Here is a 22,360-nt window from a genome sequence, read left to right as displayed (position 1 = left end):
ATTGACGTTCCAGACATGCTATCTACTTTTTGTAACTTTCTTCTTATATCTGGTGCTGACTGCCCTACGAACAAAGTAGTCAACTGTTGATACTGTTTCTTCATCAATCTGCTCACCCCTGTATTTAGATTCCAGTCTGGCTTCTGTGCTGGCATAAAACTATCCGGACCATCCCTTGTATTTAGCCTCTCATTCTCCTCCCAAGCTTTTTCCAGCACTGTTCTCTTTCCCTCAGGCAGAAACAAAGTGTTTAGCAACACCTGCACATGATTCCAATCTGGATTATGATTTTCAACTATCACACATTTTCTCCAGATTTTCTCAATATGACCCATCAGACTCCTTCCAGTTCATTAAATCTGAGGTTGAAGAAGGAGCTTTCACATATACAGGTGTTCCATCTGATCCTACTGCCTGGTGCAGCGGAACCTGAATCACAGGATTCTGTTGCGCCTGAGTTCTGCCTGCAATGGGACTAAACGCTTCCCCTTTTCCTTGCTTTCAACAACACTATCCTGATCTTTACCTAGGGAAACCAACAATTGCACATCCTCTTTTTTATCCTCCATTTTCAAATATTTTTTTTCCAATACTACAAGCAGAGCAACATCAAGGCAATTCCTTTCTACCCTCCATTGTTATTAATACATTTGAATCTGATACCAACGGTTTACATTTTTTCCTTGTTTCATGATGGTTTCTTAAAGTAAGGAACAAATCCACATATGGGATTTCATCCCATTTATCCAGCCTTCTGCAAAACATGAGTTACAAAACTGTGTTTCTTTCAAAGTCCCCATTTCTGGCCATTTTTCCTCATCCTCCAATTTATACCTTGGCCACCACTGAGTATATTATTCCTTTAATTTTCCCTTTATTAGGGGACCTCCACTGAACTTATTCCAGTGTTTTCAGGATGCATCCTAATGGGGAGCAAGGGGAAACCTCCTCAGATTGTCCTGTCCCTTGTCCTGCTCCCATACTGTTACTTGAAAACAACATTCTCTACCAACCACGCTTTCATGCACTCAAGTTATCACTGTCCAAACATCCACACAGCTTATAAAACACTTTCACCTATTGTTACCATACTCCATGTAATGTCTCTTTATCATGCGTTGCACCTTTGAGTCAACTTACCTGCTCCAGATGAGGACATTGCTCATGGAGACCCTGAACAATAGGTAGGTTCGCACTGGAATCTGGGGAGCAGCTTCTCCCCACCAGCATCCAGCAAGACCATCTGGGCCAGGCTTCGCAGCTGTCCCATCTGGGGTGCCAGAAAACTCCAGGTGCTATCTCCCTTTTCAATGTGATTAAAAACAAGGTGTTGATAACTTGCCTTCAAGAAAGACCTGTGTGAACTGACTAATGTGAAGTTCACTTTGCACTATTAGTTCTCACTATTTTTAAGGCTTTTTAAATTGTAACTTTATTGTAGAACTAGTCTTACAGAAATTCCAAAGCAGTACAGGCTCATGTTTAAAACTATTTGATCTAAATTCCCCATACCTGTAGAAATAGTTATAAGAATTTATTTTTCATAGTCTTTACTCTTCCGGAATATTGATTCAGTGATATTTTCCATCATTCTGCTTATCCAAATGGTGCTGAAGGAGCAAAGACTGTGGGATTAGTTTCTTATGCTTTTCTGGGCTCAAAGTGACAGAGTTTGATAAAGGGTTAACATGTCTTTGTGAACTCTGACAGTCTCTGCCCCTCCATTCCTCCCCTGCATTTGTGGGAAGATATATGCTCCTTCTCAAATAACTTAATATGCCTATAAACACTTTGTAGAGTCCTTGAAAAAAGAGTTGCTGCAGCCCTGCTAGTGCTGCTGATGGGGCGGTCTCTAGCTTCTTCACCATCTAATGTCTTCACAAGGCTTCACAGCCTCTTGTAGGGCTGGGGAGAGTCCTGGGACTGTATAAATCAGTCTCTCCACACAGGTACTGTCTGCAGCAGCAGACAAGCATTCAGCCTTGTTTTTTTTCTCTTTTGGGTCTAGAATTCCATCCAGCACAACCTCTCCATGAACAAGTGCTTCATCAGGATGCCTCGGGAGAAGGGCAAGCCAGGGAAAGGTGGGTTTTGGAAGCTTGACCCCCAATACGCCGACTGGCTCAAGAATGGTGCCTCCAAAAAGCGGAGAATGACCCCAGTGCAGATCCACCTGGCCTTCACCAAAAGAGCCCAGCAAGAAGCAGAGTGCATCGCCAGCCCAGCTGCTTCGGCTTCCACCTCCAATAACATCCTCAATGTCAATGTGGAGTCGCAGCAGCTGCTGGAAGAGTTTGAAGAAGTCACCAGCGACCTGAACTCCAATCCAGCAGGGCACAAGCACGAACAGCCCTCGCTCAAGCAAATGGCTAAGGCACCTCAGCTTTCCAACCCTGCCTTGCTGATCCAGGATGAGCAGACTGAGCTGCGATCACTGGAAGGGGACTTGGACTGGGAAGCCATCTTTGACACCAGCCTGAAGGGAGAAGTCTCAATTTTGAGGATCTGGAGCTCATACCTGTAAACAACCCACAACAGGCAACGTGGGCTTGACAGGAGATGGGCAGCACATGGACTGTGCCCAGGGACAGGAGCAGGTCCTCACCGAATCCAACCAGAACAACCTGGACTTTGAAACCTTGATGGCCACTTCGCTCCTGCGGCATCCCTGGGATGAAGAGACAGAAGATGACCTCTCCAACTCTGTCAACATCGAGCAGTTGTTTGACCCCAGTGATGCCTCTTTGCCAGCAGATGGGAGCGACTGGAGCAGTCTGGCATCTCTCGTATAAGAGGCCGGACACCCTTCAAAGCCCACACAGACTTTAGTAGGACGCTCCCCCCATACTGCTGGGACTCCCAAGGGACAAGATTTTCTAGAGACAGAGATATCTACATTGACTATGACCAGCTAAATTGTAAGATGATTTACAGAAACACTGGGTGCAATAAATGATGACTGCTTAAGACAGCTAGTCTTGCCATTGACATTACTGTGGCGGAGACCAGAGCTCATGTGCAGAAAGCAGTTCTAGCATCATCCAGAAGGTTACATGTTCAGCACTTGGTACTCTGTGCTAGGCTCCCCGCAAACCATCAGGTAAGAAAGGGAAATTCAACACTCTTCTTTCTATTTTGCCTGTGTGCAATATTTTCTTAAATCACATTGTGTGTAATTAAATTACATTGTGTGTAATTAAATTACATTGTGTGTAATTATTGAGCACGTATGTTCTTGTTAAGTGGCTTTGGGAAGTAGATATTTCTGTGCCACCTGCAAACATGTTTTAGCAAGCTGCAGGTTTCTACGGAGATACCTGCCTTTTCTGCTAGCCCAGGAGTGGAATATTTAGCACCAGCTAGAGTGAATAGTGCAAAGAGACTGTAGATGTGTAGTCACTTAGGAATGTACAGTACTTAGAGTAAGTATGATTCACAGTGTTCTGGGAATCTTTGACCTGCAGAATTGAAGGAGCAATAAACAAGTGAGTATACTGGAATGAAAAACACTTCTGGCAGTTCCTAACACACTGTGTTCCTTAGAGTCACACTGTTTCCACTTCTCATTTTGTTAGATTCTCATTTGCTTAGATTTACCTCAGAGACGTATAGTAAGAATCATAACTAATCATCTGGTTTTTCTTCTCTTCTTAATTCTAATTGACATGCAAACACTCACCACAAATTTTCCAGCTTTTCCCAACATTACAGCTCTCAAAAAGGCATGAAACGTTCATAAAGGCTAGCATTGCAGGATTTTTCTTTTTTTTCTCACTAACACCGCTGACGGAAGAAGAAAGTTTGCTCCCCAGCTAATTACTTAGAGGCTTGTCCAGTAATATTTCCAGGCTAGTGGAAGCTGGGAAGTTATATTCATCCTAGAGAAGAAGAATGCAGAGATTAAATGGGATGAGAGTTTCAATGATTTTTAAAGAAGCTTATTTAACAAATCTTGGATTTGGGTTTGATATTATGGCGATGCATGTGCATTATACTGATGGAGGTAAAAAGCTACCTGGCTCTTATGGGATGCAGGTACAGAGGTCTATATTGGAGAAAAGGGAGCGTGCATTGTAACATACACACTAGTGACCTGCACGGTTAATTTCAGGGCACTGCTGTATGTTCTCGGAATTCTAAATTACACAACTGACTTGGAAAACCATAGTCAATAATCTGCCAAAAATTCCTTTATTCTGAAGATCACCTGTGCAGCTGATGAAAGCATGTGTTTCCAAAGGAAAATTATTCTTTTTGTTTTCTAAACACAGAGTACAGTAAGTTGTAATGAGCATGTGCACACCAAACAGCTAATTTAATTAAGCTTCCATAAGCATAATGCAGGATGAATTCAAGGATAGTCAGCATTACCTCTGGCTGATTTCAGATATGTTGCACAAGATTAAAAGGACTTGATGTTTTCAATAGCAAGACATCTTAGGCCACAATTTCAGCACCGTTACTGAAAAAAGGTGGCATCTGTCCTCTCCTCCCTGTTTTCCAAGCTAGCCTTTCATCTCAGTCTTTTGCTCTCTGCCCCTTCATTAGTGCAGCTGGGTCTTGAAAGGTGTAAGGGAGTTAATCTAGAGAAAAAGTAATCTAGCATTGTCTAATTTCAGAAAGCTTTCTTTTATTCATTTGTCTTTTTTAATGACAGCAAGACCTTAAAAAGGCATTGTCAAATGCAAGAATGTTCTTCCTCTAAGTTTAGACATAAATGCTGCCTCTTACACCAAAGGCATTGGATTTTGGCTCTTTCTGAAAGCAAAGCAGATTCCTTTCTATATTCTAGGGCATTTGTATGGCATTGTATTAGGAAAACTATTGCTTAAATCATCAGTTGGCTTCCCATCCTAGTTTACTTCATATGTTAGTTTGTCAGCAGTTGGCTTTTTCTCCTACCAGAGTTTCTAGACATTTCAACACATCAGCACTGCAAACTGCCCCGAATTACACTTCACAGTAGGCAGCTCAGTTTCCTTCAATACAGAGCAACAGTGCCCTGCTGTCAGCATCTGTGCTGGATTCCTCCCAAAAGGAAGTTACTGTGCCGTTGTGTGCGTGGCTGTGGTGCTGTATGTGATGTGCGCTTCACAGCAGTTGTGCTGTGGTTTATCACTTGCCTGAGATCTGATAATCTCATGAGATTTTCTATAGAATTAGTCTGGGTTCAATTCATATCCTATTCCGAGGTCTTTCAGCTGCCGTGAGGTAATTTCACCCAGAAAACAAGGTAACATAATGTGAATCCACCCAATATTGTAGCCACAGGGACAGGTTTATAGGTGAAAGCAGCGTTACAAAAAGACTTTAAATTCTGGCACATTTTGTACAAACTTCCTTACCATGTCAGTGTCTAGCATGGATCAGACCTGCTGCCATGCAGGCTGCTGCTCACACTCTCCATTTGTGCAATCCTTTGAAAGCCACTGCATTTTTTTGCTGGTAGAAGGTAGGGAGTGTCATGGTTCATCTAATAGCTATTTCAGAAATGTTGAACAACGTCACGGAGCTCTGGGGGAATTGAGTGGATGTTTGACCAGTTCCCTTCCCCAAAACTGCAGAACCTGTAGCAGGTGAATCTCTACCGTGATGAAGGACAAATTTTCTGTCTGATGTCACGTAAATCACTGCAGTCAGGTATAACCCTCTCTGACTAAAGCCACAGCAAACACGGCCATTTACAACAACAGAGACAAGACTTTTCCTCTAATCTTGCAGTCTATGTACTAAATTAAGATGAACCTTAAATGGTGTGGCTAATGAGAAATATGATTTAAGTGTTTATTTTAAGTTTAAAAGAACAGTCAGCTGAGTCTATTGCTTGATTTGCATCCTTTAAAGTGTACTGTAAATTAAAAACTGTTTTTTAAATCTGCTGAAATTCTTTTTCACCTGCCTCCTAGGCCATCTTCTGTTTGTCATTGTGTGCATTGTAAATAAGTTCTCTACTACATGTTTGGCTGTTGCTTCAAAACAGAAAGTATATGCTATGTATTTCAATTAAAAGAAGCCCTGTGGCAACATGGGTTAGTCACAGGCAGAGGCCAAGTGTACCATTATTCTGTGGGAACAGCAGTCAAGAAAACCAGCAGCTAAGGACAGTGGGCAATGGAACATGAAGCGTGTTGTGTCAGCGCACTGTCGGTGCAGTTTGGGCACACTTTGTCTTAGAAAGTGCTGTGAAATTGCAGGGAAGTGGCTGATCTGTGGAGAAAGAGTAGAAGGTTGCCTAATGGCACGTAGCAATTTTAAGACTGATTTAATGCTTTTGCCATAATACCAAAAGTCTTAAGAAAACAGCTGTGGTGTTCAATTCTTCCCTTGCTTTGAGACAAACAGAAGTTTTTTCTGGGCTTCCAGTGTATTTTACTTTGAAACAAAAGGAATTAAAATCCAAAAGAGACTTAGTCTGGTATACTTTTCTTTCTTATGAAGTCTATCCCTTATGCAAACAGCTCAGGTGAGAAGCATGTTCTATTGGAGTTGGGACTTCAAAAATTACACCGGAGAAGTGGCAAATCTCCAAAACAATGTTTTGTACATGATGAGCCTCATAAATACGAAGCTCAGGATTCTGACTCCATGTTGCAGCTGTTAAGCATCTTTCTGAAATCAGGCCTGCAGAGCCAGCATGCCTGTAGTGGGAGAAGGAAAGATAGCAACACGTGCAATTGCACAGAGAAAGAAACTGGTGAGTCTGAAGACAGAAGAAAGAGAAAGGTGGTCAAAAAGTTGAAGGGGAAGAGTAGCAGAGTGCTTATTTTGCAAGCTAAGAAGGTGTGTTATTTACAAACCATGTACATTATCTACAAATCTGGGAAAATATGGAAATTGAAGGAAAAAATAGTAATGTTCTGTACTTTAATAGGTCACAAAAAGGTAGTTGAAAGTGCTGACAGAATACCTATTTTTAAAAACATAATTTTTAAAAATATTGATATTATCGTAGAGATTGGTGGAGCATGTAGCATATTTATCTGCTTGCCATTTGTCTTAAGTAGCATACTCTAAAAAACAATAACATATTTCTCTCAAGTTTCTAACTGTTGTAAAAATGTATTTGAGCATTATTACCGTTTAAAAATCTGCAGGATGCATTTTCTGTTCTGTTTAGGGGAAGCAGGAAGGAAAATAACCTTATCCATGTTTCCTTGCAGTTCTTCCACTTGAATATGGAATGATACGGTGCAACAGTAGATGATTATGAAAGTGGCATTTGATAGTGCCACCTACTGCTAGAAAAGCAGAACTAAAATGAGTATTTTTTTAATGTGTATGTCTAAATTCAGCAGAAAAAATGAAGGGCACCCGTTCATCTTTTAATTATTCCAAGGTCATTTTAGCTATGTGGATATCAGTTTGACCTTGGTTTTATGGCTACATTTTAAAAAAATTGATTTATCGTACAGTAGCATTGGAGATGGTACAGTACGTCAGAGATCCCGAAAGCTTGCAACTATTGGCATGTGGTTGAATGCCGGTGGCTGTATTTTGGTTAAGCCTATTAAGCCTGATTATCCCCCCCGCCTCTCACTGATGACATTAAAGTTCATGTAATGCACTAGAAGACTGATCCTAATATCCTAAAACTGCTTTAGATTTAGCAAATGACTGACAATTAGTTTTCTGTAGTGCTTGAGCTTTATGTTAAATGTGAAGATAATAAAATATTTTTAACATGCGTCCAAAAATTCTATGAAAAGTAACTTGCTAATGATGAAAATCCTTTGAAGACAAAGGCGTTAATGATCTGGATGCATCCTAGCCTCCTTTATCAGGTCTTTCAGTTAGCAAGCATGCAAGCTGATTTCTCCACCTGCCCTTTGAAGGATGGTATTTGTTTGATTATACAAGTCTAACTAATGATAATGGTAAGAAAAATGAAAGATTTATAGGGGCAGCCTAAGATCAGTTTTAATTCTGGGTCATAGCATACTGATCCTTCTTACTGCCTCAGTCCTGTCATTCATCTCTACCAGGGAAACACCCTACCCTAAAAAAATGCACTTTTTTGGCTTGTAATCTTTAGGAGAAAGAAAACATGTCTCCTCTGCATTGTTTTCCTCATGAAGCATCTGGATGGCAAGGTAAGAGCAGGAAAAGATGGAGCAGCTCGGGAGTAATTTGTTCTTACTCAGGTCCAGGCAGGTACCTCTCAGGAGTTTACTGCTGCTTCACAAAACTAACATTCTTTGGCTGAAGATGTCCTCCGTCCTCAAAGACAGACAAGTCTCCTGTTACCCCCACTGAGCTCCTGAAGAACTAGATTGCCACAAAGTGTCAGGGAATCAGAGGAAGCAGCTCTTGAGTCTACAGGCATCTGTAGATTGAGAGAAGGTTCAGAAGGAGAAATCAAGGATGACCTACTCATCTCCTGACCGGAGAAATGATGTGGAGAAATCTGACTTCATCATCCTAGGTAAATTCAGGACTGAAATCTAATTTAGCCAAATGGAAAGTCTGGTTTTATTGACTTTCAATTTTTTTTTTTTTTCCCCTTCAAATGATACCTAACTTCATTTTCTCCTAGTTGCATCTTGGACCTGAATTTGAGGTCACTTGTATTCTTTGTCCCTTTCTCCACTGATCCAGGATATACTTTCTCTTCCAAAACCTGTTTAAATGTTTGGGTTTTTTTTTTTTTCCCCTGTATATTTGGGTTTAGCCCCTCTGTCATTCTGAATGCTGTGACAGCCAAAAGCAGCATAAACCCTTTAGCAACTACATTTTGCAGTATGGAGAAGAGGAAGGATGTAGCTGCCTACTGGTTTAGTTCCTGGATGGATTTTGTATGCTCTCTCTTCTGCTGAAATTCTCCATTCTGAATCTCTTCTGCAGTCTCTGTTCCTATATATTCAATCTTCTATTGTGTGTTTCTAGCTACCTGCTCTCTTGCTGTTCCTTAGCACTGTTCCACCTGTTTTGCTGTTTTCTTGTTTGTTCATCTGCCTGTCATCTCTCCACAGAATCAGAGCACCTGAGCAAAGCCAACAAAGTTTCGATTCTTGGCACAAAGTTTAAACGCCCTTTAGAATTTTCCCTAATGCAGATCCTGTTGATGTAAAAAGGAAAATGATTTTCAACAATTAAATGATATATTGTTATAGGAGTCTGCCCTCTTCTAAGTAAGTTTCACGTTTAGAAAAAGTTCTGTACGAAATGTATGAGCAGAGGCATCTGGAATCATGTGCAGCAGAGGGCACTTCAGCTTGAAAATGAGAATAGTGCTGAAAGCTGTAGTCTAAATACCTCTAAACTGGCTATCTTTGTTTAAAAATGGAATATTTAAAAAAAATGTTAATGAGAATCATTTAGGCAAGGAGCATTTGCATTGTGATTGGTACTTTGTTGGCACTGTCTTCTACAAACTATGTATCTGCAGCCTTTGTACCATGGAAGAATCTGGGAATGGAAGGAGAAAAAACACTCCCCATATAGTTTCAGGTGTGACTGTACTGAAGGAAATTATACCTTCTGTGTGACCTTGTATCACCTAAAATTGAATGTAATAGCTTATGTTAAAGCCATCCTTTGAAAACTTCTTTCCCCAAAGTGGGTGCTTCTGATTTCTTTTTAGTTGTGATTTGATTCATTCTTTTAATTAAAAAGCAGCTGAAATTGGAGAACACTGCAACTGATTAAATGATTTTTTGAAAATGGTGGTGTCAATGACTTAACAACAAACAGTAACTGAGTTCCCTTTTCAATCCAGTGCTGATATTGTTATCTTGCAATACAATACTAACATATTATTGTATCTGCCATTAATGCATTTAACAGTAGCTGACACATTTTATTAAGAAGGGCCTCCTGCACTTCCATTTGCCCTGGTGTAAATCAGAAGCCTTGAGTTGAAAAGATTTATTCTTCTGTAAGGACTTACTGGTGTAAATTAGGAAAGTCAAGCCTGACATGTGGTGATGTAGCAAACTATATTACAGGATACTTAAATTCTGTCTCCCACTGAACAGCAGGGTACCGTTTTTATCCTTCCTGTTGAATGCAGAATCACTTTTCCATTTATGAATTAAGCCTGAGCAGAGTGCTCTCAGTAGTGGCTGCTCCTCTGTTACTCCACACACAGAATATATTAGGACACCTGTTCACACTTGTAAGGCAAACAAGAAACAAACCACAATACTTTCCTGTAAACAAATTGGTCTGTGATTAGTGGAATTAATGAAGCTTCACTGGCTGTGGATTTCTGTCCTTCATTCCTGATCCCCTCAGCAACCCTCCCACCAAAATGTAGGGTGTTTGGGACACTTTGTAGAATAGAGTGTCTGCTAGCTGTAACTGAAGAAAGAGGATCTAAAATCATGAAGGGACAAAAAGCAGCCATGAACTGTGTGGGGTTTTTTTTTAATCTGCTGTTTGCTGAAGGGGATTAGCATCTCATAATGCCTGGTTTTTTGTTCTGTGGATTGATTCTGTGTCTCTAAGCCGTATCATCTTGTAGGTCTACATGAATATGGTAATACAGAGCTTGTTGCACTGACAGTATTCTGGGATTGGGTTAATAGTCTGGGAAAGGTGAAAATATAACTTGGATTGACTACAAAGTCAGGATTCTGAGGACCACAATGACAAGAATACTGTGATTCACAGCTCTTTACATTAAATGGTCAAAATCCCAGTGTGCTTTGATCAGATCTGAAGAGAACTTGCACTACAGCAGTGATCACCTTCCCTTCCCCTGCCTGGGCATTTCAGAGGAAACGCTTCCCCTCCCAAGGCCATTCCTGCCTGTGAAAGGAGATGGAACAATTCCCATGGCAGGCACCTGGCTATTTATCACTGTGTCAGAAATCAAGCTGTTTCAAGACGTTTAGATGTTGTTTCCTGTTGTTCTCTCTAGTGATAAAGTATTGTATATTGTTATCACTCTTTGCACTTTTGACTAGCTTTGTCTTACCATCCAAGTCACGTCTATTGATGACTTCTCTTTTGCTAGTATGTTTATAGCGATGTTCAGTGTCTGCACAACTCATAGCTAAGCCTAGCTAAGAAAAGGCCCTAGTTTTGCATAATCTCTTAGCCCTGGCATCTTTCAGATTAGTGAGGTGAAACCTAATTTGTGACCCTGAGTAGGTGGACTCGGCTTTCCATCCTGGCTTTAAGTTGTAAGCAAAACAGGGCTTGGGAAGTTGTGTCGTTCTAAGCTTGTTTTTTGTGTGTACAGACTTCTGGGACACGGCTGGACAGGAGACGTTCCAGAGCACCCATGCACCTATTACCATGAGGGTCCTGCTTGTGTCATGGTAAGGGTAGTGTCACAGCTGTGATCTGGTGGAGTTTGACAAAAAACAGTCCCAGCTGACACTTGTCCTGTATATTACTTTTTATGATCACACTGCCTTATATTTCTTGTCTCTTCCAGTGATATCTTCTTTCAATGTCTCAGGATTCTGACCTAGCTGAGAAGGAATGTCATACATCTGTTAGGTCCAGATGAGTTCTTGAGTATTAGTCTTTCAGGGCTGTATTTTGCCAGATGAAAACCTGGGTCCTCTACCGACCCTGCATGCTGTCTTACAGGCTCTTTTCTTCGTTTTACTAGCAATTAAAAATACTGATTTGATCCATTTAAAGTTTATTCAAGTGATGTCCTTCCAACTCTGTCCTTACCACACTGCCCATTTCATCCAGCAAGAGCTCAAAAGCTGATTGGAGCAGTACCTAGATAAAAATTGCAGGATGTTGTGCTGGAAAAGAAGCATAACCTGCTATGTGGCTTCCCCACCCCCACCCCATACAGTCAGTAACTGCCTTTGTGTTGGTCATTCGGCCTGCAGGGTTCTGTGGTACTTCTCTGGGCTACAGTGTCTAAACAGACCTGCTGGCAAAGTTGTTCACCTTCCTCTGCGGATCACTGGATGATTCCCTCGTCTTAGGAACCCCAGCTAGGCACCCTTTATTGCTGTCAGCTGGGTTGTGATCCATCTCCTGCATCCTGTGAGAGAGTATAATGCTTTCTGCTCAGCATCAGCGAGAGAACACATACCCTCAGGACCAGTCTCCTGCTATTCTCTATCAGTACAGTGTCAGACATGGGCTTCCTTGCTAGAAGGTAGAAATCATCGCAGCTATGACTAGGTCTGTCCACCTGAATAAGGTGTCCAGGCTCCTACTGTAGTCTACGGAAGTTCATTTGGTTCAGGGGCATGATAGATCTTGCCTAATAAAAGCCTTTCCTGTAGGATGTGTCAAGCCAGCCTTGAATGCACGGATTGCACGGACTGTGCAGGAAGTCCGAGGCAAACGGAGGTGGTGTTGACAGCCATACTGTAGACAGAAGCTCTGTGTAGCTGAATGCTGTTCTTAGTGTTCCATGTGTGAGTGGACACTGCTCAGGAGAGTCCTGTGCCTTGTCTTCGTTTGCCGTGTTCCACCCAGACTAGGAAATGAACAGGCCCAGTCTGCAGAACAGTTGATCCAGCTTCTCCCAAAGAGGTAGGGAGCGGCTGCCGGGGCAGGGCTCACTGGCAAGCGTCTGGAGTGTGAGCTACTTCAGCTGTGGTTTCTGTGGGAACAGGCGGATCATCTGGAGTCATCCTCCCGTGCCAGCATAGAGGCTGTCTGGCTATCAAACCTTTGAGCTGTTCCTGCATGCTTCTTCAAGGCAAAGCTTGCCAGGAGAGCTAAGCCACTCTTGGGCCTGCAGGGAAGGGTCCTGCCCAGATGCTTTAATGGTACCTACGGGAGAAAACAAACACCAAATCACTTTTTTCAGACAGCTTTGAGCTTGCATCCTTCCTGCCCTTTTGTTAGAAGGCGGTCCGGTTACTATACAGTGCAAGCCCAGCTGCCAGCACTCCCCATTGCTTTCACAGCCCAGACACTGCTGCCTCTCTGTCCGCACTGTGAGCTCTGCTACGGAGTTTCTTTGGGTTTCCTTCCCCATTCTGTTACGGAGCAGCCGGATCCAGTAGACTTCTGAACACGGGGGATTTCTCCTTTCAGGTCCACGAGAGCTGAATCCCGTGGACTCTCACACCCAGGAGGCTTCCCCTGTCCCAGCCTGATGAATGTGGCTGCTGCTGTTCCCATGTGTGCGTTCAAGAGACTTATGCTGCATTCCAAAGAGCCGGCTACACAAACACACCCACAGACTGACACAATTAATGTGAACGGCAAAACAGATCGCCTTAGAGTGATGCCTTTACCAGCACCCACGTATTCGTAACCACCGCTTACATAAACATGAACACAGGCCAGTCCTTTTCTGCCTTTCCAGATGATCAGGATTGGATGTTTACTAGTGAAACACAAACACACCTTCACTCCCTAGATTCATAAGCACAGCACGTGCGTAGATTCCTCAACTAACAGTATGGAAATCAAGTCCATGTAATATCTGTGCCTGGATGTCAAGCTCCTTACGCAGTCATCAGTGCAAACCTTGGGTCTTTCCAGATCTGTGTCTCCTGTGTCACGAGAGAGTCCAGCTTCAAGTTTACTGGTGCATTGTGCACACACACAAGGATCCCACCAGTAGCCGGTGTAAGACACTTTGCGTTTCCAACTGCTGTCCTCAAGACCTCTCGCCCCCTTCTTCCACTGCACCCTCCCCTTCCCCTCTGACCAGCCCTTCTGAGTGACTCTTTCCCTTTGTGCCCAACCTGGCTGCCTGCAGCCTCATTTTGCAGGTGCCAGGCATGGAAGTCCTTGCCTTGCACAGGAGACTGAATTGGACTGCAGCATGGTTAGTTGTGAAACTTGGCAACTTTATTTCAGGAACTGGAATGCTCAACTGGAGCGTTTGTGTGCGTGGTCAGGACCGAGCAGGCCTTTGACACTGAGGCTGCCTTTGGTTCAGCAGGCAATGCCCCAGCAGACGGTCATGGTGCGCTGCAGCTTGAGCTGGGTCCTGCTCATGCTGCTGCTGCTGGAGTCTTTTTCCCCCGTAGGACCTGCAGGAGCTCCTGCAGCAGCTTAAAGAATTCCACCAGCTTCTGGCGTGGAAAAGGACAGGGCGTGAACCTGCCCGCTTGTGTTGCTATTGGCCCTGGCCTCTGAAAGGGGGTTGAGGTGAAGAACGGCCGTGGCGTTGGAGTAGCCGTGCCTGCAGGGCGCAGTCCCATCTGTACCAAGATCCAATCATAAAAGTGCTGAGTGGAGGTGTAGACTCCAGGCCGTTTTGCTCTTGCACAGCCTCTCCCCCAGCTGGTCACTCCAACAAGCCAGAAGTGGTCAGCGTTGTTATCTTTGCACACAAGAGGACCGCCGCTGTCACCCTGCAGCGGAGGAGAGAGGGAGGATTAAGGTGGTGTCGGGTGGCCGCTGGCAGCACTAGGGCCGGCTCCTTCTGTCTCACAGCACGTGCCAGGGCTGCCTCCGCTGCACAGAGAGGCTCTGCCTTGCGCAGGTGCTGGGGCCTACAGAACCTTGTCAGGGAGAGGGTAGTAAGCCTGTGGGGTAGGGCTTTCTCTCATCTCTGCACAGTGATGCTGGATGTGTGCAAGAGGGATGTTTTGGGATTGGGATCTGGACCTCCGGGCTGCCAGGAGCGCTGGATGGGCTTTCTGGGCAGAGTCCCGGGCCTTTGGGACAAGTGGGGCCGTGGGCAAGGACCTGCAGCTGGGGAAGGGGAGGTGAGCCCCGCCAGCGGTGGGGACCCAGCAGTGGGAGGGTGGCTTGCCAGGCAAAGCCCGCACCGGGGTGTGTTTGGGCGGCTGTGCTGAGGCTGCTTGTGGCGCTGGGCGCCGCCTTGTCGCACACTTCTACCTGGCAGGTGTCGATGCCGCCCTGCGGATAGCTGGCGCACAGGTTGTGGGGGTGGACGGCCCCTGCGTACCACCGGCTGCTGTTACAGAGGTTGACATCAATGAGGTGGACCTTGGCCTCCTGCAGGACATCAGTTGATCCTCGAGCTGTGAGCAGAGAAAGGAATTAACACCCAGCAGCTCAATGCCAGGTCTCCTGCCCTGTCTGGGTGAACCCCTTCCCCAGGGCTTGGCTTTGCATTGTGAGAGACATTTTACCGGCGTTTGCCTTCTGTCTCGCCTTGGACCCTGGGCCAGGCCCATCTCTCTATGGGCATACGTCCCCGCAGCCGGGCTCTGGCTCTCGCCTCTGCTGTCAGGAAGCCCAACCCATCTCCCCAGTGTGCCAAGCTTGCACTCAGGACACGAGCACGTTTTGGGAACTCACATCGTGCAGTCGTGGACCCCCAACCGCTGACATAGCAGGTTGTCAGCTCTGAGACTCGCAGCGAGGCGTCGGGCACACAGGCAAGCTGTACAGAGTCGCTGCACTGGACAGGCTGGTCCAATTCCAGCAGCGCAATGTCGTTCCTCTCCGAGACGCTGCTGTAGTGTTCGTGAACCAGCAGATGCTTAATATTTCGCACTTGGGCCTCCGGGCCCAGCTGAGTCAACTGGGTGGCCCCGATCACTACGCGCCACATGGTGATGTGCCTGGAAGGCAGATGGGGAGAGGGTTCAGAGGGAGCCCAGCCACATGCTGCAGCAGCCCAGCAGTTCCCTGCCCCCTGCTTCACACGGGAGAGAGGAAAGCAGCGCTATGGAGGCTGCAAGTGCCCTAGCATGCCTTGGGCTCAGGGCGTGTTGAGCTGGAGGCTGCTAGGAAGCGGTGGCGCAAGCCCAGCCCTCTCCTGAACAGCCTCTCAGCCGGGCTCTGCAGTGCCCAGGCACTGGGCGTACTGCAAGGAAAGGGGACGGGAGTAGCACGTGGTGCTGTGGACGGGGCACCTGCGAGTGCCGGGGGATATCCCCGTTCCTGGCCCTCCTTACCTGGCCTTGGTGAAGCAGTGGGCTGCTGTGAGGACCCACTGTGGGCTGATGAGGGACCCTCCGCATATGTGCCCCGTGCCTGCTGCATAGGGATCCTGGATGCTGACGATCCAGGGCCAGGCCCCTGGCTGGGCGTCTGTGCCACCCACCACGCGCGAGGTGCCGTAGCCAGAAGCCATGGGCCGGAGCCCGCAGGTCCTTCTGTAACCAGAAACTCATTAGTGTCCTGCTCGATGGCTCGCTGCTGTTCCGGCTGAAGCCGTCTGCCCTCCCCACGGGGCACTGCATGGACAGCGAGGCCAGGGAGCCCAGTGGGGTGGGCAGGCATCCGCCCCCCTTTCTGCTTTTGCCCCGCAGGCGAGTTGTGCCAGCAGCCCGGGTGCTGCAAGGAACCGAGGCTCCCGCGTGGGGCTGGGGAAGCCGTGGTGTGGCCTCGGGGGACAAGCGGGCACCCTCCAGGGAACCCCATCAGGTTGCCCAAGCTCCCTCCCAGAGCCTCGCCCACTTACCCACAGTTGTCCCAGGTGCCGTGCACAGGCCAGCACAGGGCCAGCAGGACGAGGAGGGGAAGCAAATGCATTGCTGCCAGCGGCATGTTCCAGCTGCCAGAACTGAGGGCTCCCTGCCACCAGTGCACCAGCTGACAGAGTGCCCGCAGGGTTCACGTTGCCCATGGTGCCCTTGGCAACGAGGCTGATGTCACAGCGTCGCTTGTTCCGGGGGCTGGGCACAGTGGTCTCTAGGCAGGGGGCACAACATGGAGGTTTCCAAGCAGGAGGGGAGGCAGAAGCTGGCAAATGACACCCCCGACAGACCCCGGCTGAATGCTCTGCTTGGGGGACAGGGTGTGCAGGCCCCATGACAGGCAGCAGCACCCGGCCCCCAGCACCGCCTGCCAACGGCTAGCAGGAGAAAACCCAGTGTGGCACCACAGTCTCTTTGGGGAGTTCACTGACCCCTGCTCTCTGCAGCCCTTTGCCACCAGGTCCTTCCCAACAAACGTACACCAGAGAACATGACTACTACAGGCAGTACGCACGTTTGGGTGTTACAGAGCCGATCTGGTTACAGCCGCGGCAGGCAATCAGTGATGTGCGAGCCCAATAAACCGAGCAGACCCAAGCAGTGTCACCCTTCCTGCACAAAGTGCTATGCAGCAGAGGCAGCACTGTCCACGCTGGCCACGTCACCCCCAGCAACCCCCTCTGGCAGGCTTCCTGTCCTTGCTCTCTGTGTGTTCTATTGCTGTTCTGGGCCAGCACCGACAAGGGTGGTTGTGGCACCTGGTACACGTGGCCGAGGACAGGCAACTGCAGACCCTAAACAGAGAAGGCTGCTCCTGCTCTCAGCCCCACATGCCGTTCTCCATGGCTTTGGTCAATCCTGGATCGGCCTCAGCTCGTCAGTCTCCCTTCTGCAGCTCACATGCTGGAGTGCAGGGCAGTCACGGGAGAGAAGCAGGAGCTAGCCACCTGCGTTGCATTTGCTGAGCAGGGCTGGGTCCCTGGAGGCCGTGGCTTGAAGAGTGGCAGCCTCAAAGCTCACGAAAGGTGTGGGAGCTCCCTACTGGCATCCTGGCTTGTGTGGATAGACATAAGGCACACAGCTGAGCACCCAGCCTGGTCCCTAGGATGCCAGGGCAGGCACTGTCTGAAAGCGGAACAGCTGCTCTCAGGGTCCTTGAGGTGTAGCATGGCTTCAGAGGCACCAGGGCTGGGCCCCAAACTGGACTCAAGGCCGCTTCGGTTTCTGAAAGTTGACCGGGAGGTGGTGCCCCAGATCTGCTCAGAGCAGGCAGAAGGCGGCCTGAGAGAAGGCATCTTGTCTTCTGTGGATACTCTGCTTTTCCAGCACCAGATTTTGCAGGCGGTTAAGGAGAATGATGTGGGAGATGGCCGCAGTTCACAGATAATTGAAGGAAGAGATGGGGTCATTTTAGGGAGAGGAATCTGGCAGGGACAGCAGTAGCCAGGAAACCACAGGAGGAATGCCATGGAAGTCCAAGGTGACCTAGCTAACAGCACCTGAAACACCAAATCTGTTCACAGATGGAGCAAACCTGGGAGCAAGGGGGAACAACAACCAGGGGTGGGTCCCTTGTGTGAGAGGAGATAAGGGCAGAGAAAGGGAGGAGTTGATGAAGATGAGGGGGATGTATAAGCACAGAAAATGGAGAGAAGGGAGGACCAAGGAGCTACTGTTTGGAGTTCCAAATCCTTTTCTGCGCAGCCCCACTCTGTACCCGGGGGGGTGGTTCCAGAGGCCTGGCTGCTAGCGACAGCAGAAGGGAACACAGGTCAGAGGGACCCAGCAGTTGGAAACACCCCATGTCTAGGGCCAGCTATGGGTGGGAGTGCTGTGTGCGTGTGCCGTTCCCTGCTGAACTTGAAGCTGGCCTATCTCCCGAGCAAGAGGAGAGAGATCCTTTCAGTCCTGTGGATGGCGTGTGCTTGCAGCCCCCCTGACTGATCAGCCCCAGCACCCCTGACAGACCTTACAAGAGGACCATGCCTGCCAACCACCGGCCACATTTCCACCTCCTGGAAATTATTGTTCTAAATTAAACTTTCTATGCCAACCACTGTTATTATTGAAGAAGAACAAATTTTAAAACCCACCTTGGGTCTGATGCTGCTGCATTCAGCCAGTAAACTCTTGCAGTTCTTATGGACATTCACTGCACAATCTGAAACACACACACAAGAAGTCTTAAGTTATTCTTGGGAATATCTAGGGAAAGAAAGAGTGACACATTGATTTTGGAAGAGATGCAGAGTAAGCTCAGGTGTTTCAGCGAGCATCCTTGTTGTGCATGTTCTGTTCTTGATTTTACACCAAATACTCAAGCATTTTGGATAAGACTCAGAATCATTGATAATGCAATTCACACATGCAAGCACACAGACACACTACTGAATGCACTAACAGTGTTCTGCCTAATCCCCGCTCAACCACAGTGCTGCTTTCCTCGTATTTGCAAAGGTTATTTCCATGCCTCACAATTCAAGATTGATACCATTCAAGGCGGCAGCAATTTATTGGGCTCCAGAGGAACAGCTGCCTTTCCGCACAGAGTATTAGTAGGGGCTGAAGTAACTACAGGAAAGTTCAAATCACACCACAGAAGCATCAGAGTGTTACCACCAGCAGAGCATTACCACTTTTCCATCTTCACAAAGGAACTGTTTCCAGATAAAGGAACTGCAGCAGCCCTCTCTCACCCAAAAGGCATAAAACCATTAATAGCACAGTAAAATCCAATCTCTTTTTTTCTTTACCCTAACTACTGCTTGAGAAAACAGGATGACAACTGGTAGTGTCAAATATTTTCTAGTCTTTCTGCCCACCTACAAAATAAGTTCCTTTATCAAAAGGAGAAGCAGGACACCAGCAAGTCAGTAAAGGAAACCAGGATTTGTTTCTTTCCATATATTTCAGGCATGCCTGTTAAAAGAGAAATAGAAACAAAACTGGGAAGATGAACACCATATCTGCTAGGGAAAAGCCTGTTTATGTTTAAAGCACAGAGGACAAATTATTTAAGGTCTCTTCATCCAAACAGAACTATCAGCCACCAAGACTGGTGATCTGCTTTAAGGCTTCTGGCTAGCACAGAGAAATGCTCACTTATAAATGTTTTCCATAATTACAGTAAAACTCTGAGAACAGGAGCAAAATGCTTACCTGGCCTTAAACACAAATAAATTAATAAAGATGTAAAAACAAGACTGAGAGAAAGACTGAGTGCACAGACCTGAAAGATGCTTACATGTTAATGCAACTTCCACAGGTGTGGGAAGTAAGAGCAGAATATTGCACTTTGAGTGCCTGCCACACAAAAAAATTCCACAATCACCTCCCATAACTTCTCTCTTATTTGTGATATTTCTACTGTTACTGACTTGTTATTAACTTGAGTTGATGATTTTTGGTGATTTTGGTAGGGAATGATTAGGACTAATCAATTAAATGGAATCTCACAGAAATATCAGTTTTTATAAAAGATAGCGGTGTAATGTTTTAAGTAGTCATAGAGATGTTCTATTTAGTTTAAAGTAACCATACAACTATGCTGTTAGACTAGGTACCATTGTTAGACTGTCTGTTGAGGATGATTTATTGCCCTGTAGATCAGGTGTTTTAAAAGTTGTAATGTGAAAGGGCCTCAAAGCATGTTAGAACTGCAATGTGAGCCAAAGTCCTTGAGTCAAGGACATTGGGGGGGTCTTTCTTTTGAGTCAGTAGTCCATGGTGGTCACAAAAGCAGCCCCCCAACTCATTTCAGGACTCAAGTGTGCATGACCAGGAAGAGGTGGCAATATGAAAAGGAGTTACGGGAATGAGCATGTTTATGTATGAGAACTTGATTAATATGTATGACTGTATCCAATATAATCAGCATGCTACATGAGTTAGGTGTGTGTTGTTGGCAAGATGACTCCCCCACGCACCCAGCCGTTAATAAAGGAGTGTCTGCCTATCTACATCACATTGGTGTCGATAAGTTTTTATCCCATTTTGGTGACAGTTTCTGGCAACCCAGATGGGACCTTGCTGAAAGAGACGGGAGGAGTCGGGGACCTGATTGGTTCCAGCTGGCACCGAGGAATTCTTGGGGATACCCATCGATCCCCGATCCGTAAGGCTCTTTGCAACATCCCCTGGAATTGGTAAGCCACTTCTTGTTTGGTTTGGGAAGTCTGCCTGTCAGACGTGGTGAAAGCTGCGCAGGGTTGGACAAAGGGTACCTGTTTGGATTGGGAGCCTAGGCCTCTGCCCGTAAGACAAGTGAAAGCTATTGCAAGGTTGGACAAATTTGGGTATTGGAAAAACCTATATGCTATAGGTTTTTATTGGTATTTGTGTTTTTGTATTAAAAAATTGGAAAAAATATATTAAAAAATTGGTGATGTTTGTGTGAGTTTGAGACGTATAAATAAGTATGAAGCGAGTGCGGAGTTCAGATCCACGATTCTGTTATCCCACCAGGGGTGCAGCCCGAGAAGAACAAAGCGAAAGATTGAGTGATTGTATGTGTGTGAATTTTAAAATATTTTGAAATGACATCTAAACTAACACATTTGTTCAAGAGTGTTAGTAATCTGGCTTTGGATGAAAAGGTACCGAAGACTTCCCCATTTATTTTATAGTGGCAAATCCATATATATTGTTGACAGCATTAAAAGAGACCCATCAGTGGTTTACAGTGCTTGATTCAAAGAATGATTTCTTTTGCATGCCTCTGGAGAAGGGAAGCAGAAAATTGTTTGCCTTTGTGGATTTTTCTACTCAAACGGGACAAAAACCAAAAAATGCAATTGACATGGACAAGACTACCCCAAGGATCAAAAAAAAAAATAGCCCGACCACTTCTGGAAATCAGTTGATGAAGGAATTTAAAGTATGGAAACAGCATGATTCACAGCCAAAGCCTGGACACTTACTTTTGCAATATGTGGATGACATACTGATTGCTACAGAAGAAAGATCCACCTGCATAAAGGTAACAACAGAACTTTTAAATTCTTTTTGGACTAAACAAGGACAAGGTATCCAGAAGTAAAGCCCAAATAGCCAAGCCATTGTATGAAACTCAAAAGAACTTTTCCTTTATATGGGACCCACATCAGAAACAGACCTTTAAAGATTTAAAATAAGCTCTAATGTCTGCACCTGCCCTGGGACTTCCAGATTTAACCAAAGATTTCCAGTTGTTTGTTTATGAAGGACAACATCTTGCACTAGGTGTGCTGATCCAGAGAATAGGAAGTTGAAAAACACCAGTAGGATACTTTTCCAAACAGTTGGATACTGTGAGTAAAGGATGGCCTACTTGCCTTCGAGCAGTTGCTGCCACAGTAATGCTTATTCAAGAGGCCCAGAAACTGACTTTGGGAAGAACAATAACAGTCTATGTCCCACATATGGTGATAACTGGTTTAGAACAAAAGGGGGGACATTGGTTGACCCGAGCAGAATGATGAAGTACCAGGTGGTCCTGACTGAACAAGAAGATGTAGTTTTAAAAACTAATCTGGTAAGCCCTGGAGTTTTTCTAAGTTCTACACAGGAGGAAGGCAGCTGGAGCATGACTGCCTGACTACCACTGAACATGTGTACTCCAGTCGAGAGGACTTGAAGGACACTATTGGAAGATCCTGACTGGGAGTTATACACAGACGGCAGCAGCTTTGTGGAACAGGGAGTTCGATACTCTGGATATGCCATAACAACAGACAACTTGATCATAGAGGCAAATGCATTGTCTAGCACCACTTCATCTCAAAAGGCAGAACTCATTGCTTTCACCCAAGCTCTTGAATTAAGTGAAAAGAAAGTAAATATCTGGACTGACTCAAAGTATGCTTTTGGGGTAGTACACGTCTATGGAGTCTTGTGGAAAGAATGAGGATTATTGTCCTCCCAGGGATCAAATATTAAACATCAGGATGAAATTTTGCAATTATTGCAAGCAGTTGAGAAACCAGCTCAGGTGGCAATCATGTACTGTAAAGCACATCAGGTTGGGAATACAAAAGAAATTAGAGGAAATAACCTAGCAGATAGGACTGCCAGAAGAGCAGTGAAAGAAATAACATTAC

At 45.8% G+C, this 22,360-nt stretch overlaps 2 protein-coding genes across 2 annotated transcripts; one reads left to right on the top strand and one right to left on the bottom strand.

Annotated features, from left to right (window-relative positions):
- The first annotated feature begins 1,113 nt into the window (after positions 1-1,113).
- On the top strand, positions 1,114-2,792 carry LOC141918762 (forkhead box protein J1-B-like). The gene is given in 5 exon segments (XM_074813628.1): positions 1,114-1,184; positions 1,576-1,627; positions 2,009-2,492; positions 2,495-2,521; positions 2,524-2,792. Coding segments are annotated over 5 exon segments (903 nt in total).
- An 11,085-nt stretch (positions 2,793-13,877) lies between these two features.
- Positions 13,878-18,087, bottom strand: LOC141918761 (acrosin-like). The gene is made up of 6 exons (XM_074813627.1): positions 18,001-18,087; positions 16,268-16,380; positions 15,759-15,956; positions 15,125-15,422; positions 14,731-14,850; positions 13,878-14,240 (listed from the first exon to the last, which is right to left on the bottom strand). Exons 1-6 carry the CDS (start codon positions 18,085-18,087, stop codon positions 13,878-13,880), a joined length of 1,179 nt encoding a protein of 392 aa, XP_074669728.1.
- Between the last annotated feature and the right edge of the window lie 4,273 nt (positions 18,088-22,360).

Source organism: Strix aluco, chromosome Z (genome assembly GCF_031877795.1).
Source record: "Strix aluco isolate bStrAlu1 chromosome Z, bStrAlu1.hap1, whole genome shotgun sequence".
In the NCBI taxonomy this organism is placed as follows: domain Eukaryota; kingdom Metazoa; phylum Chordata; class Aves; order Strigiformes; family Strigidae; genus Strix; species Strix aluco.
The sequence above is the reverse complement of the archived record's forward strand: the minus strand, read 5'-3'. Positions and strand labels throughout refer to the sequence as shown.